Source organism: Apostichopus japonicus, chromosome 8 (assembly GCF_037975245.1).
Source record: "Apostichopus japonicus isolate 1M-3 chromosome 8, ASM3797524v1, whole genome shotgun sequence".
Classification (NCBI taxonomy): domain Eukaryota; kingdom Metazoa; phylum Echinodermata; class Holothuroidea; order Aspidochirotida; family Stichopodidae; genus Apostichopus; species Apostichopus japonicus.
Window position 1 is genome coordinate 23,150,791 of NC_092568.1, and position 17,155 is coordinate 23,167,945.

Here is a 17,155-nt window from a genome sequence, read left to right on the forward strand (position 1 = left end):
TTGGACCTAACCTATGCTAGAACTAACGTAGGCATACGATACGATATGTCGTGTAAATGCTGCTTCCGTCGTAAGGCGCTTCAGCGAACCAGGGGCGTAAGCCCTGGCCTGAAAAAAATAAGACTCCAATTTTTGAGAGCGGAATATTTTGAGAGTATGAAATGTGTACTTTGATGGCCGGTTCGGAAGACAGTGCTAAACATGGTTGGAGGAACGTTTTTGTGGGCGATGAATATTGGATGTTGAATATTGTTCAACGTTTCTAAGTGGCCAAGAAAAGACGAAATGGCTTCCTGAGAATAGGAAAAACAAATCTTCACTTTCTGATTTATACTCCTATATTTTCCATGAAAAAGCTGATGACACTCTTACAAACTGATGATTTTCGCTCTTAAAACCATTAAAGTATAGCAAATATTTCCAAACTTTCTCTAATAATCATGGATATCATTAGCTGTATAGTATGTCACCCAGAAATGAAGAAGAGGAAAGTTTACCTAGTAGCTTCTGTGCTCTCGGTTTGGCGCTTTGTTAAACAAAAATAAAAAAGAGCCGAACGGGCACTATGGTTACTTGCTAAGTGGAATAATTTTAAGTGTTGCATATCATCACCCAATATTTATGCCAACATGTACCAGCTATTAACGAACAACCGTATTCCAATTTGTCCCAATAATATTTGGCCCACACAAAGTGGCTCAAAAGTATATAAGCCCTCCCCCCCCCCCCCAAAAAAAATAAAAAAATAAAAAATATTGAACCCCCCAAAATGGTGCTCAAATGGTCCCAAATATAAAGAATATGTCTCAAAATGCATTTGAGGAGCAATAGATGACATTCCTCGTAAGCTACTTATTGTAAATTGTACCGACTACTTTCAAGAACAATTGAACTGTTATGTTTAACCAAAATGTTTTCTGAGTAAGGGAGAAGTATTAGAACTCCACTTGAGCATTCCCATTGTAATCCCAGTTGACCTAGCATTAGTATACATACTTGCTTGGCGCAGTCACCTTCGAGTTGATCAGAAAAACCCAGTTAACAAATGTGCTACCAACCCATTAATGGTAAGAAAGCAAGAGACTGAATTTCATCATTTTTATCCCACTTAACCATGATGTACTTGGAAATGAGGTTTTTCACAATGCAACAACCCCCCCCCCCCACCCATGAACCCTCATCATTCCGTTGTTTTTTACTGTAAATGGTTGCCTGTACATGAGTGGCAGTCTGATTCACCGCCATGGCTTAAGCTGTGTTCATGTGCAATATCAATGGAAATCATAGTGGACAAGGAATTTACTTATTTTGCATTTTATTATAAACAGATAACTCAATATCATCTTAAGTTGCTTACTTTTACTATTAAAAAGGGTATTTTACAATAAATGCTTACTTATTGAACAATGTTGAGAACATGTTTTCACATTAATGGGATGATACTGAGGATCACAAATAAGATGGAAAAATTGATGGAAAATTACTGCACACTACTTGCACTAACAGCTACAAAGATGGCGTCAATGATGGTGGGATGTTGGAGTACCACTTTGAAGTTGCACATTAATTTCGCAAATAATAACTAACATAGACTCCTAAGACTTGTGCACCATTAAAAAGGTTAATCAGCAAATTCAAGTTAATAACTTTGATTTGAGTCTCATACCTTCATTATTTCTTCACTCTGACACTTTTCATGGTGGTATTAAAATGACTGAAAACAAGCTGGATGATTTTGGTACTATTTCACCTGGTTACCAGGAAATGACATTTCACGCCTTAATCATTCAATTTTAAGACATTTTTAGCCTGCCAGCTTTCATTCAATAAAAGCAGTGTTTTGGGTATGATCACTGGAATCAATTGATTACTGACATTTTAGCAAAAGTATACTATTATTGATCAAAATATTCTTGCAATTATGCAACCTAACATGGACCAGGAAATTTTCCTTTTCCTCAATCTAAGAATACTTATTACAAAGAAATGTAGAATTAAATATGATTGAGAACAATTTGTCATCATGAGAGGGATGTAATTAGCATCAATCATACCAAACATCAAAGAAAGACTTATTCCTAAATATTACACAAATTATTCTTACTAATTCTTAATGAAAAGTAAATTTTGCAGTTTAAGCTAACGAGCTGCATTATTTTTGGCATATAGCACATTTCAAAGATTATATAAACAGTTGCTTTCAGAAAATGAACTCAAGGATGACAAAATATTCAGTTACAGAGGCTACCTGTAGCATGCAGCACAAATAACTCACAGTTTCCAATGACTGAGGATGTAAGCAGGATTCAGGATCTGGTCTCTAATAATCTTTAATCAATGACACAACACTTTGTCTGCAGCTCTAATGTTACATACAGAGTTGGCATCTTTCACTAAACTTCATTAGTTACCTTGGTTATAAACAAGAAGATAAGGATAATAAGCCCAATTTATTCAATACTCAAACAGTCCTACAAACTTTAATTAGTCCAGTAAAATACTGCTAAACTAAATTCAGGGAGTAGTGTTATTGTTCAGATTTTGTGTGGAAATTTGGAAGGCTCTGAATTTTGCTTCTTCTAACATTCTTCTTCATACATGTGTATTTCCCTGTAGACAAAGTCACAAAGAAACCCCCCCCCCAAAAAAAAAAATGCTATTCATCTTTAAACTTGTATAAGAATATCTCCACTTTGAATAGCATTATGTGATATGATACTCGATAAATTTATCCACAAGTTCAAGAAGGTTTTGCAACATTTGCTGTCATTGAATTTATAGATGTTTACACTTACAATGATGATATCTACAGTAATCCTTGCACCATGTTTTCCTGAAAATGAGTCAAAGCCCCAATTCCTACTTTGAGCATTTCATGATTCTTCACAGGCCAGGAAGTTACACCAATGTAACTTCCTCCCTTAAGTTTTATGACTGTTCAGAAAATCTGTGAAATTGAATCCTTACCATGACCTTTGTAGATAACCTTATATGTTGAAATGTGAATTCTTCTGCCAAGTAAAATAATGTCAATGGCAACAAATGTTTGATGATAATCCAGCATGAATAACCATTATTTAGTCATCTAGTCATATCATTATTTGTGAAACATTGTTCTTTCGGTGTTAGTTTATGCCATCAGTGAGAAGATTTTCATGACTATCAAGCTTAATTTTTTTCCTTCTCAAATCACAGACAGAAGGCAACACAAGGGAACATAGAAGAGAGTGATACAATTTTCTGGATCTGTTAATATCTGTAAATATTCAAATTAGAATTAAAAAAAACTTATGTCTAAACTTTCACTGCACATTGACTTCTTAACTTCAGATAACAATTTAAGGAATGGAGAGAGAAATCTTGTTTCAGCAAATTTAGTAAGTTTAGGGAAACGGCTGATATTTTCAACCATATATTGATTAGAGTGAAGAGTGACACCCACATCAAGCTTATAACATTCTGAGATGCAAGAAGTAAACCTTAAAATCCTTATCGACAAGAATGAACCAAGGAACTGTAAAGTATGTTAAGGCACTGTGCGCTGCTGGGAGGAACTTCAGCTGGTGGGAGGGCACAAACAAACTGAACCACATCCTTTCAACTTTCACAAGCAACGTCCCAAATTCAAATGATGCTCAAGATGCAGCCTGACTTTCACCGTTAACGATTTCAGCGCGGGGAGCTAGTGTCGCTTACATTTAAGATGGCTAAGTTGATTATGTACATGACAAATGTTGTAACTCTTTGTCTATGTAAATTGAAAATTAAGCTGATAAGATGATGGCGGTACTGTACTCCATGTTGATACGATGGCGGTGTACTCCACGTTGATACGATGGTCACCTAAAATCACAAGAAACTGTCACACCATTCCTTCAAACAGCTGTAGCAATCATTTGCTTGTTTCTGATTAGCTGATGCTGTGTCTTTAATCCAAGAGACAAATAATTCATTGTTTTTCTCAAGGATAAGGAACTGACCAAGAACAGTGTATGCCTGGAAGTGATGAAACAAAACCAAAAAAACGTTTAAACAAGACAAACATAACAACAACATGTAAAGTAAAGCTAAAGAGGAAACAACGTTTATGTCAAAATATTTGTGCTTATTCAAACAATATCATCAAGAGTACATGTAGCAATGCCAGACAATGTAACATTTCTAAAAGAATCAGCAAGTTTCAACTTGGTTTGTGGAGTCTCCTTGGTTGATGGCAAAGCATAAGGGTTAAAATAAGCCTTCATTACTCAGTGGCCACTGGGAGGGACCAGAAGACTCTCTGCATCAGTATTAGGTCTGCACTAGGAGGCCCCAACTAGTTTTTATAAAGCATCAGGCTACTTGCTGTCCTTAATTTCAACACCTAGATTGACAGTGATTCATCACATATGTCTGACCAGGATAACTGGAGCACTTGTATTAAACGTAGTTTACTTACAAAGTTGAAGCCTGCCTTCTGTAATCTGTCTCCAAGAACTGGTCCAATCCCTGCTAAGTCCGTAACAGGCTTGTCACCCATTGGCTCTCCAACAAATTCACGGTGCTTCTTTGATGTAGACATTATAGAAAAAACCTGCCAAAGGAGTGATTTATATCCTGTCATGTAACTGTTCTCAGCTTTGAGCCTATTAAAAAGGAAATTGTCTAAACCCATTATTCCCTGTCCCCCCCCCCTCCCCCAAATGACCAGGACTCATGTTCTATGATATTAAGCTGCATTGTTACAGTAGTTCCACAACATGGAATAACAATAAAACAGAACACCCTTGTTCACCATACACATCTTGCAGACACATCGTGCAGACAAAATGTGTCTACAGGTGTCAAATTACATATTTGTTCACAAATAAAGACTTGATCCTCACCATGAAATTATTAGAATACATGTAACTACACAACTCTTTTCATCCCCTTCCCTCCCCAACCATCTTTGTAATTAATTCCATTCAATGTCAATGCTGGATTTTGCAGCTAAATCTTTGCACCAGCAATCAAACGATGTTTTGTCTTTTAACGAACCTCGTATAAATTGCTCAAATCAAAAAACCTTGTCAACATTTCACCAATAATGTTAAAAGTCAATTCATGTAGCCTCATAATCATAGATGTAACCATAAATTTTTGTGATGGTAGATTCAACCAGTAGTTCTAGTTTTGCTCTTGGTAATTAATGGATTAATGCAATCATCAGAAAGTTGACATGTTACAAGGAAGGAGGATATCAAGATGGGGAAATTGAAATTTTGCTATAGGATGTTTCTATACAAAACATCAAAATGCTTGGCAGGTCACCTCTTGGATTTGGATCTTTTTTGCATCATTTTGTGATATATATAAGTGACTTAAGGTCTGCAAAATCTGAGCATTGTCGGCCTTGTACTTTGAGTTACAGATGTTCACAGTTAGGGTGCCACGTCCACTTTTGCTCAAACGAGTGGAACAACTTAACAATATTTGTAGGCACTGTTATGGAGATGATTTGGATCAAAAATAGAAAATTTGTCCACATCTTACCAAGTCAAGGAAGAAAGCTAGACTGGGGTCGAACTTTCAGACCCATACCAGCCTATGGGACTTAAAAGTGTAGCTACTACTAGTTAGCTAGATTAAAGCATCTGCCACTCACCTTGGGAGATTAATTATTGTATTGAAAGTGGCATTTTGTTTATATTTGGCAAAATATGACCTTGACATACAGGTCTAAATTGTGTAGCACTGTAAACTGAAACTTAAGTTTACATAGGCCAACATTACCAGATCATAAAATGTACAGATCAATGATGTAAGTAGGCTAATACACAACTTAATATTTTGGAACTAGTGTCACTGTTTAGAATTTAAAATAAGGCTTGACCAGCCCCAACTTACACAGTAAACATTACACTAACGTGGTTGGCCTAGGGTAAGCGGGGGGATCTTCGACCCCTTAAGACATTTTTCGTTTCGCGTTTAAAAATAAAAATGGAATTAATTAGGACTGACCTGATTAAGTAAGTCTAGTACCTTGTTTACAATATTTGACCTGTGTCAGATAAATAGTTTTCCTTTTAAGGGATCGATGAAACAAAATTCATGCCTGCTTAAGATGTGATTTTCGACCACGATATTCTTAAATTCGACCACCCGCATGCCGATTTCCACGGTTCATTGCTATTTATTTAACTTTGGCATTCGATCTGTTTACATTACAGTAGCCTATGCCTAACTAAATTAAGATCTATCCTAAACTAGTACTAGGCCTAATACTAGTACTGGTCTAGGCTAGATCCATGGCCTAATTTTACCGCCAAAATTTCGCAATTCAACAGTATGGACTATGGTTAGACCTAGGCTAGGCATCGGTATAACTTCCTGTTGGGTCTTATCCTTACTACTTTGCCTTCCTGTAAGAACCGTTTATCACATATGACGCTTAACTAGAAAACTTCCGTCGTGTTAAAATTAAAAATATTATGAAGTAGGCCTAACAAACAATCGTTTAACTGCTGACAATCTGTTAGGCCTGACGTTAGTCAACTACAAATTCAAATGTTATGCTTAATAGTACTAGCCTAACGGCACATACTTGCAGTTGCAGGGTTAAGCTAACCCATATGAAATTCAATGTGAAATTGGTAAAACCTGGTGATATTCAACATATTTGTACAGGCTGAAAGAACCAAATCCTGCTGAAACAAACGAAGATGTAAAAGTAAAATTGATCACCTTTATAGACGTTGACACAGGGAAATGTTTGGAGACTACTTAGCCAACACTTTATTAACTATTCTGTAGCTTGTAAATTGATAACCGGACTGAACTAGCTGGCTGAGCTAACAATATACCCCGAAGTAGGTATAAATGTAAAGGTGTTGTACCAACTAGCGAAATTCAACACATGACATATATACTATTGATTCTCTCGAAGTGTGCAGTGAAGAGCAAATATCACTAACTCGTCCATGACCAATCCATCTAGAAGACTAGAACTGAATAAATTGAGTAAGCGATCCAGTCTAAGTGTTAAGCATAACGAGAACGGATATTATATAACCCACATACAGATATAAAGAAAGGACAATTTAAATAAATATATTTGTTACGCTACCCCTCCGGGCCCTCCCATCCTCGTATCCAGTTTTGGATTTCACTTTGACGATTTTGATTTTTGGGACGAGTTGTCTCAATTGTGATCGAGGCCTGCTGAACCACTGATATATATATACTGTACCTAGATCACGCCTCATTAACGACTTAGGTAAGTCCACTTCTTACAACAGTTAAATGCAACTTCCCGTGTACTATTATAACTGTGTATAAGCAGATCAATGGATGCTCACGTTGGCGATACTAAACCCTGATGTCACATGATGTTTTGGTATGAGTAACCCATAGAACTACCTGAGAAATTCATCTAGTTAGGCTATGTGTAATGGGTACAGTATATACAGCTGAGGTTGATAGCCTACTTATCGGACAGACAGACCAAGGTTACGCACAATTCACATTCCCGAGCAAAAATTTACATGACTTTGAATTTGCCTTGTCCTGAATTTATCGATATTTGTTTCAAATTTCGCAATGATCGGACACAGCTGAAGACGTTAGGTTACATGACTTAAAGACAAGAGCCAAGTCTATGCCAATACTAGCCTAGCACTGTAGTGTAGCAGTAGCACTGGCCTAACTTAACAGTAGAATCAGTAGCTTCTGGCACTCAATCATCCCATGATCCATGACTGAGCCGACAGTGTTGGTCCATTCAATTTCAAGGGTTGTGAAATTGTTTTGATGTCACTAAGTTTGGTCTAGTAACATATTAGTTACAAATAAAGCCTCAAAATCAAGCCATTAAAGAAGTAACAACGAAATGCACATCGCATACAAGGCAAGAGCTGTTTTACCAAACCTACCTCTTCAAATTGAAGCAATTGCCTGCCATGGTAGGTTGAGGTTTGTCACCTAGACCTAGGCTTGCTTTAGAACATACTATTCTGTGGTATGATTATGAAAAATTTATTTGGTAATGTTATAATAAAAGACAGTATACTGTTGGCAGCTCCTGAACCAACTCTGCAACATAATCATAGGCCTAACAACTCTTTGCCCTGATTCGGATCAGTGATACTGAAACAAGGCCTAACTATGATACCAGTGATGTAGCCGAGGGGATATAGGCGGTGGTAATTGGAGCAATTAGTATAAGCAATGGGGAGGTTGCGGGTTCAATTCCCGGGCCGAGTCATAATAAGGTGCACAGGCTTTTTATCCATGAGCAATCTAACGTTTTCCCATCTGAAATGATTCCCTAAATTGAAAAGATTTCTAATTTGAGATAAAATGTAGAAGTAGAAGCCACCCGATGTGAAAGTTGTATTCCATAAGCTCTTTGTGGCCGCTTAAGTGTCGTAAAAATAACTGCCTGATTACTATTATTATTCAGTAAGAATAATCTTTCAAGTTCCATGGTAAGTCTACCCCCAATAGAAATATATTGGGACTCTTTCAGCTCTTTATAAGTAGCTACTGCATCATAATAGGCCTTTCCATAAAGATACTGGGACAGAAATTGCCCAGAGTTTCATCAAAATTTTCTTAACAAAAAATATTGGTGATGTGCAAGAACATTGGTAACATATTGCACAAGCTAGGTAGACTGTGTAGAGATCAAAGAAAAATATAGGTAATTTTTGCCAGTTATCAGTGCATCATAATTGACCCACCATGCTTCACAGGTTTCTGTGAGCTTCCTCAAGCAGGTATGATACTTGCAGATGTTCTGCAAATTGAATGCAAAATGCAGCTTGAACTAGCTACGTCTTCATCATCATATGCTATTGTTCTACTTGTATGCCATCATGTTGGTGTTAAAAGTTAGATGTACATGGGCAATGTTGACTTTTTGCATTTTTCATAGGCAACCATGTTCTTGTTGGAACAAAGAACAGCAAGGATGGCTCCGCCAAACTCTTGGACTATACCATTAAGCGTGGAGAAGGTAAAGCTGTGCAATTGGACATCAGTTTAAAGAAATTGTGGAATATTATGACAGATTAGTACTATTAAATATATTTCTTGCCATATGAGTACATTGAAATTATGTCTTAGTCTAGCAATTTATGGCAATGTAATACCACCAAATGATGTAATTATTTCAAGCATAAAATAACAATCAAGTAATATTACGTATTAAAGGTAATGACATTGATGCAGTGCATTTCGAGGGTTCATAGAAGTGACTAGCAAACAGAATGCAAATGTAATTCTTCACCTTAATTATAACCATTAAAGTGGGACTTCTCTTGTGATGGAGTGAAATCAAACATACATTGCCTCTGAAGCATAGTCTTCTAGGATGAAAAATATATTTGGCCAATGCACTTAACTTTAGCAAAACATTCAAGTTTCATAATGTAGTGGAAGGAAAAGGGGAGTAAGGAGGGTAGAGTTTTCTAGCAAATTACCATCACTAATTATGCCCAGAGCTGTATGTTGTATATTTGCAAATTTCTTTGTGATTTACGTCGACATTTAAAAAATGAAACTTTATTATCGCAGGCAGAAATTCTTAAAGAAAGGTAGCTGGTTATGTTCAATGTAGACCTTAAACCTAAGTTTACATGGTATGCTAACTTGCATTCTGCATCTTGTATACATGGCAGATGGTGGATACAATAGCTGTCATGAAGGCCCTTTAGGTTCTCATCATGCCATACATGTTGTAACAATGTGTGATTGAATTAATGTGTGCGTCAACTGTATCATCATTAATTCATAAACACACCGTTAAACAGTGTGTCATTGAATTAATTTTAAAAATTGGATAATACCCTTAATAAATAACAATTCAAAATCAAAATGAATTCAATCACATATTGTTACATTCCTAACCAATCAAGAACAAAGCTGTGTCTTAATTTTAACACAAATTATAACTTTAATAAAAATAACAATTCAAAATCAAAATTAATCCAATAACACATCATTACACATGTATTTAATTGTCATTGTTAGGTGTGCATTTCATCATCTCTCTCTGTTTATCGTATAAACTCAAGCTGTATTTGAACAAAGTTGAGTTCAAGTTGCAGCAAGCATTAAGTTACTTGTTAATTAATTCTGGGTGACTGAACATTATTAGCCATGTTCACTCTTGTGGTTCCTGAAGAAGCATAGCTTTGTAACATATATTTGAAACCATTAAAATTTAGTAGTTACTTTCAAGGGTAAATGTAATACTGAAGGTGTTATTGATGTAATGTTACCAACGTTACCAGCGGTATTAAGGAAAGAAGTACCATTTTCCTTATATTTTGCAAAAAACCTGTAAATACAACTATTACTCTTTTCAGGGATAGCTGAATATGAAATTGATGTGAACAAGTCTTTAAAGTCTTTTTCAAAGAAGCCTGTCCAGCAGCTAACATGTGTCCCAGAGCATCAAATATTGATCAGTCTTTCAGGTATAGTTCTCTCAGATCATCTGACTTTTTTCTTTCTTTTTATGGCTATAAATATGTTTAAATGTCATGTCCCTGTAAACCTTTTAGGTTGCTATTAAAGTAGTGCTGTCATCCAAGCTGAGCAGATGGTCTAGCAAGTTATCCCTTGATGAACCATCTACATCATTGCTATTCAAGTGTCTGTAAATATTGTTACTACTTAGAGTTTCAGTTGTAATAGGTACAGATTGTGCTCATGCTTATTAGCCAACATTTTCATTCTGGAATGAGAAGACATAAATTGATCTAACATGGAGTCGTTTGATACCAATTTTGTACATATGATATAATTGCCATTTAAATAGTTTAGAATTCAAATGAGAAGGTTAAGCTCTTCTTGTTTTGTAATTAAGTTATAGCAGATCAAAGAAGATGTCAAAAGGTTGCATTTTAATTTTGTTTACCTGGTCCAGAGGGTTGATATCAACTGTTTCAGACTTCAAAGGTGAAGTTTTTACAATAAAATTAGTTCTTCAGGGAAAGTAGGCCTGCTTTCAATGAACCAACTTTATCGCAGAAGCCCTGCAAAGAGGATGTTACAATTTATACGTTTATTAGTACAGTCATACTATGATTGGGTTACTTGATTCGATTGAAACAGTTATCAGAAAAGGATCTGGAATACCAAGCTTATGCAAATTATTTAGTGGAAAGATTCTGTAGTTAGTTACTGTTAGATCACTTGAACTTTTCAACAAAATAATGAAATTCTGGTACTAATTATATTCACGAATCAATGCTAAATATTTCATTTCACAGTTTTGTTCTGTTTGGTTTTTTCCAAGTTGACGTTCTATTAGGATTGTACAGCGCTATTGAATACTTCGTAGATTTTAGGGTAAAATAAAGGGTATGATCAAATGAGCTTTAAGTGTTAAAAGTACAAGGAAACAGCCACAGAGTTGGCAAATTGTGCTGACTTAGTCGACGAGGAAGGAAGTGGAATATTTATCAAGACTTCATGGTTTCTTCATCGAAAAAGGGGGGGGGGGGAATCAATTCTTTACAACATAACAAATAAGTACTTTAATGCTGTTACGCCGTTTGGTATGTGGAAAAAGCTAATTGTGCTACGCAGACTCAGTGATCTTTTAAGGACTGTCCATGTCGTGGTTCAAGTGGGTTAAAGAATTTCTTTTCAAACTTGAATGAAAATCATCAATATGGGGTGAAGGAATGAGCAACAGATAGATACAATGTGACAGTGCAGCTTGATAAGTTGTCACCTGTATGGATATCTTTTCCAATTAAATAACACAGATGTTGCTTGTCAGATATTCTTTACCGGGTAATATGGAGGCGTGAGGATTAATGGGACTTAGGGATTAATAATATGGAAGATAGGAATCTAAAAACTGACTCAACACGGAAAAAACAAATTTTACTTAGATTATTAAATCTACTTTACATAGTGAAAGCAGGTAGTGTAGATTGCTTAATATATTGTGAATACATAAAAGTGTCGTAGAAAGCAAGCGCTAATTAATTATTAAGTTTGTGTTGACATATTGAAGTTATTAGGACCATTTTCATAATTAGGAATGTCAAGAATCAAACTTTTTGGTAATTGAATGTATAAATACTAAATAGCATGGATTTTTTGCAGTTTTGCTATATATGTACAGTAGCTATATGTACACAAAAGTTAATTATACAAAAGGAAAGAAATGTCCTGGATGATAATTTGAATTGCTTTTCTGTGGAAACCCATCACCCTCCATTCATAGACAATTTGGATTAAAACTGGAAGGCATACATTACGTTAAACTTATCTTCCAACAGTTCAAGATTGAGGCAGTGGTAAGTTTGGGGTTGTTTGGTTCAGTTAGTGGCTTACACAGGAGATTGAAAAATCTGTATATTGTAAATATAGAATATAATGGAGAAAATCACTAATTGTTGGAATGTTTTCCAAATTTAAACTAGTGTTAAATAACATGTGACAGCAATAGGTAAAATAGTAAGTGACTTTGGTAAACATGGCTTCTCATAAAGTCAGCTTAGACGGGTCCACTTGAAAGTCATACTACAGCAAAGAATGTCATTTTAAGACCTTCCTGACACGTTCCATGTAGACCTACATGCTTAGATCATTTTTAATTGATATGCAACGGGTAATACAACCCAGGACAAGGAACCTGAGCAGATGTTTTGCTGATGAAGCATCTATTCCATGGCTTTTCTGATGAGTGATATAGGAAGTGAATGTTACGTTTTAAACAGCAATGACTAATTGCCGGCCTGTGTTGGATCAGTCATTAAGGGTAGTGTGGATTTCCTTTCTATTCTCACTATATGTGGTAAATAAGAAATTTCACATGCATCAAAAAGGAAGCAAGAATTCCTCTTGCAACAGAGGAAGCTTTGTATTAGGGGAAAAAATTGCTTACATAGCATTTGCGTAGTTTCAGTCCATTTAGCAAGTCAGGCATACCCTTGGTAAAATTTAGTATATGAATTGTGCAACTTTTGCAGCTACGCCATTGGTTAAATCATCTATCTCAAATCATTGCAAATACTAAAAATCTGTTTACATACAGAAAGTACAAGTCATCTTTGAAGTTACGTTACACCTTGATATGTAGGAAACTGGTTATGATCTGCTTTGACCTTTATCACAGTACTTCTCAGCTGTTTCTTTGTTTGTTATGTGTTGTTGATGTTCTTTTTTTTTTTAATATCTAGATGGTCTCATACATGTCCATGAGATGTCTCACTTTACAGAATTATTCACAATGCACAAGACCAGAGGAGCCTCAATATTTGCCACTGACGTACACGTAAGCCTAGATTACAGTGACTACTTCTGTACTACCAGATTTTTAATAATTCTTTCAGTGATAAATATATTAAATTCATTAATAAGTTCTTGTTTTTTGCTTTTGGTCAGTCATTACCTGTACATAGTTTCATTTCATTTGTAAATTTGAAAATGGGGAAGAAGAAAAGTTTTTTTTCTATTTGGTGAGGAAAAAGTGAGTCACAATAGGAAAGGAGAGAAGACTTCATTCAAACTGTGGGTCTGTAACTGTTTTGATAATTGTATCTATTGTGTCAACTCTGCAGTATCGTATGGATGATACCAGCCTCTTGTGGATGTTCAAATTCACCTGCTGAGGGCCCTACAGTACCTACTGTATCTTAGCAACCAACTCATTATAATTATAGCTTTAAGCGTATCAGGCCATGTTGAGTAAATTTATTTGAACGTTGTCAGGTCCAGTCACTCAAGCTCATGACCACAGTGTCAAATTGTTTTGTGATACAATCGAGTCTGGAGAGGTGTTCTTTACCTCAAGAGATCAGTTACTTCCCAAATGAGTACAGTACAGACGACACTACCAGAGCCAATCTTTATGTAAATAGGCCATTTAGACTAATTTGCATGTAGGAATCTGGGCATCACATGTTATTGTAATTTATTGATAAGATTAGTTACAAACTCCGTCAAATAATTCGAAATTTTGTCAAAAGAACATGACAGTTGAAACTTGGGTGAAAGATCTGATGGAAAGTGAGAGATGCTCTTATATGAAATAATTTTAATAGTAATATGACAAGTACTGCACCTTTCAATTCGACCTTTACTATCAATGCAGTTTGGTTTTCCTCTTGGTTCTTGATCGTTTCTCCTCCTCGACATTCCCCACAGAAAACGAGCAGTGCCAGTGGATTAGTCACTTACCACTTGAAGATGTGTGTAGCGGTGAGAAGGAAAATCATATTGTATGACTGGAGGAATCGGTCATTCATGGAAATAGTGAGTAACATGGCATGTAAAAACAGCTTTCCCTATGTGTTTGGTTGGTTCAACTTGGATGTATGCTATTTTCCCATAAAACTACTTGTTCATTAATTGTGTTACTACCCTCCTGAAGGAAAGAGTGATTTAGGGATAATATATCACATTTATGCAATGTTGTGTATCCCGACAGGAGAAGCTGTATTAATTAAAGGGGAAGGCTGGTGGTAGATAATGTCAAACTTATCTGACATAGAATTTCTCTATCTCTGCACTTTCTATAGTTGAAAAACTCATCCCAATATCTTTTCCCTAACTCAAGATAATTTTGACTGGTTAATGTTAAAGTGAAGTGGTTCACAGTGCATGGTATCTTCATGGGTGATGTTCTTCAGTAGCCTTTCTATTGCATTATAAGGTTTTACATCAATTATCCTTGAATGTGATGTATTCAGAGTGTTAGCTTAATTGTCAATGTTCTGAGGATGATTTGAATTTCATCAAACTGTGACATTTTGTTCAATTGTTCTTTAATTGCCTCCGGATGATTTAAATATTATAGAAAAAAGAAAACAGGTCCAGCTCAGTTGCAATGATGACATCGTTCACATTGCTGTTGGTTGCAGCATGCATTAATATCGTTTCACCAAGTTTGACAACCTTACATCTTTTCCACACAAACTGCTTTGAAGATGAGGCTTTGACCAAAAGATGCCAAACATGTCCAGCAATTCTGTTAAACAATCAATTTCAGCCACCGGAATATGAATTAACAATAGTGCATGCAAGATTCTACTTGCTCAAACAAGAATCAGCTTTGGGAAACAAATATGTATGAAGTTTGGTCATTCATGCTTGTCTTCAGCTTTTGTGGGGAGGGAGAGGAGCGAGAGGAAGTGGGAGGGAGAGGAAGGGGGAACTCATTGCTATCAGTAGTTAAAGGCATTGAAGACTCGCCCCAAACAGCGTGCGGCCATCTCAAAAAGTTAACTTTCTGTTGCTTGCAAGTGACGTTTTGTTTGTGTCGCTACAAAATGCAGACAGCAATGAAACGTGATACCTTGTTATCTTTAGCTGGACCTGAGATGTCCATCGCTGTATTGTTATACACTGTGCTGTGGGTATCGACCGCAGCTGTATATACTGACTGTACACTAGTGTCTAATTACCTTCGGTAGCAAGCTGTGTGTGTATTTTCTGGGATCGATGGTTGTGTCTAACACTTCTGTTACACCTCATTCGTAACTAGGTCAGATTACCGGCATTAGACATTTTTTTTGCGCGAGTTTTCATACCCTTTAAGTGCATGGTATGCTACCAATGCAACCAAGGGCTCTCACTTTGAATTGATGATGCAAGATGTGTAACCGTTTTCCACCGTATTTCTTTCATTCTCCAGACTGAGCTTGGTGTATCAGATGTGCCAAGGTCGATGGCCTGGTGTGGCCACTCTATTTGTGTCGGATTTAAAAGGGACTACTTTCTTATAGGCGTAAGTGTATGACCCCCAAATGTGCAGCATTTTTGTTTTGACATTGTACTTGTATTGCAAGAGTGTAAAAGCAGAATAATGAAACCAACAGAAATCATGAATAGATATTTGTTTACAATTATTAAATGGTGATTATGAAAGAGGCATGCAGAATGGTCGCCGGACACAGCGTGAGGTAAAATGTGACCCGGAGATTTTGTCAATTTTCTTCATTTTTCATCAAAAGCAATTGTACATTCAATTAACAAGGTATACGAACAATTGCAATTCTAAAACCATTTCAAATTTTGCATATACCAAAGTTGTTTTTTTATGTTTTAATTTCTCAGATTCAGACAGGAGAACTGAAGGAACTGTTCACGACAGGTAACACGTCACAGGTTGAGCCTACCATCACCAAGCTATCAGAGGATTTAATGGCACTGGGCCGAGACAATATGAGTATTATTATAGATTCTGAGGGGGAACCTGCCAAAAAATATGCTCTTAGATGGTCAGATGTGCCTACTGTATTAGGTATGCATGCTTATGTTTTTCTTTCCACTTTCATGGTTTACTTTGCTGTGGTTTATTCCTTTTTGCAAGTTTTCTTAAATTTTTACTGTCAGGTTTTTAAGATGACAGAAAGAAGAAAGAAAAAAAAACTGTTAACTAACTGCTCATCTACTGACGTGGGTTGAAATATAATTTAGTGGTTTCGATCTTGACAGGATCTTCAAGGGCGAATTGAAACTAAAACAGATTTAGGACACATTAAATATAGACAGATAGACGACAGACAGACTAAATTCCACCCCTGAACAATGAATAGAGTAAAACTAGATGGAACAAAAGTTTTTGAGGTGTATGGTAATTATAATATAATAAATATAATAGAAGATGCTTTTCCAGGGTCATTAAAAGAGTGACCTGTGTTGTTGCATTCGAAGCCCATACACATGCACAAACTCACTCAGAATGTTTGGAATGAAATTCAAACAAATTAGAGAGAGTGAAACAAATTTGGCTTATTAACTCTAAAGAATCTAGAGTTTGAAACGTTAAACTGATTTACAGACACATATTAATTTGGGGAAAAATACATGTTAGCTTTGTTTTGTTGAAACCTGAAATATAGCTGGTTGAGTTTGTAACATAACTGTTTTTACCAAACACCACTGAAATATTACTAACCGGTTTCAAATAGCATTGTAATAGATGGATTAATACCTCAAGATATTCACCTAAATTCTTGTAGAACAAACCCCAAAACTTTGAGTAAATCTACAGTAGCATGTGAAGATGCCAACTGGTGTAATTTGGGTATTAAATTCTGGATTTGAAGTCAATGCTGTGAAGAGCTAAGTAAAGCAACCTTTCAGCCATTCTGAATGAGAGAAGCTGCCTCATACTATCCACATAGCACATTGCTGGTGGGATGTCTACTAGGAATGTACAATT

General features: G+C 36.0%; 2 protein-coding genes across 3 annotated transcripts in view; one reads left to right on the forward strand and one right to left on the reverse strand.

The window, feature by feature from the left end:
• Positions 1-1,749: 1,749 nt before the first annotated feature.
• On the reverse strand, positions 1,750-6,871 carry LOC139971138 (barrier-to-autointegration factor-like). Its single transcript, XM_071977356.1, has 3 exons — positions 6,706-6,871; positions 4,439-4,573; positions 1,750-3,996 (listed from the first exon to the last, which is right to left on the reverse strand). The coding sequence occupies exons 2-3, from the start codon at positions 4,559-4,561 to the stop codon at positions 3,850-3,852; spliced, it is 270 nt and encodes an 89-aa protein (XP_071833457.1). The 5' UTR covers positions 4,562-4,573; positions 6,706-6,871; the 3' UTR covers positions 1,750-3,849.
• Positions 6,872-7,386: 515 nt separating this feature from the next.
• The window catches only part of LOC139971133 (vam6/Vps39-like protein), a 52,100-nt gene continuing 42,331 nt past the window's right edge, over positions 7,387-17,155 (forward strand). Inside the window, exons 1-7 of one of the 2 annotated variants that reach the window (XM_071977349.1) lie at positions 7,387-7,922; positions 8,897-8,977; positions 10,332-10,442; positions 13,167-13,261; positions 14,134-14,241; positions 15,623-15,715; positions 16,045-16,231. In XM_071977349.1, coding sequence (XP_071833450.1) covers positions 7,850-7,922; positions 8,897-8,977; positions 10,332-10,442; positions 13,167-13,261; positions 14,134-14,241; positions 15,623-15,715; positions 16,045-16,231 — 748 coding nt within the window. In that variant the 5' untranslated portion in view covers positions 7,387-7,849. The remainder of the gene's footprint in view (positions 7,923-8,896; positions 8,978-10,331; positions 10,443-13,166; positions 13,262-14,133; positions 14,242-15,622; positions 15,716-16,044; positions 16,232-17,155) is intronic. The other variant, XM_071977350.1, reaches the window with a different exon arrangement.

Coding starts and splice junctions, on each gene's coding strand:
- LOC139971138 (XM_071977356.1), bottom strand. CDS start 4,561: ATGTCTACATCAAAGAAGCACCGTGAATTTGTTGGAGAGCCAATGGGT. Junction 3,997..4,438: donor AGAAGGCAGGCTTCAACTTT/GTAAGTAAACTA, acceptor CATCACTTCCAG/GCATACACTGTTCTTGGTCA.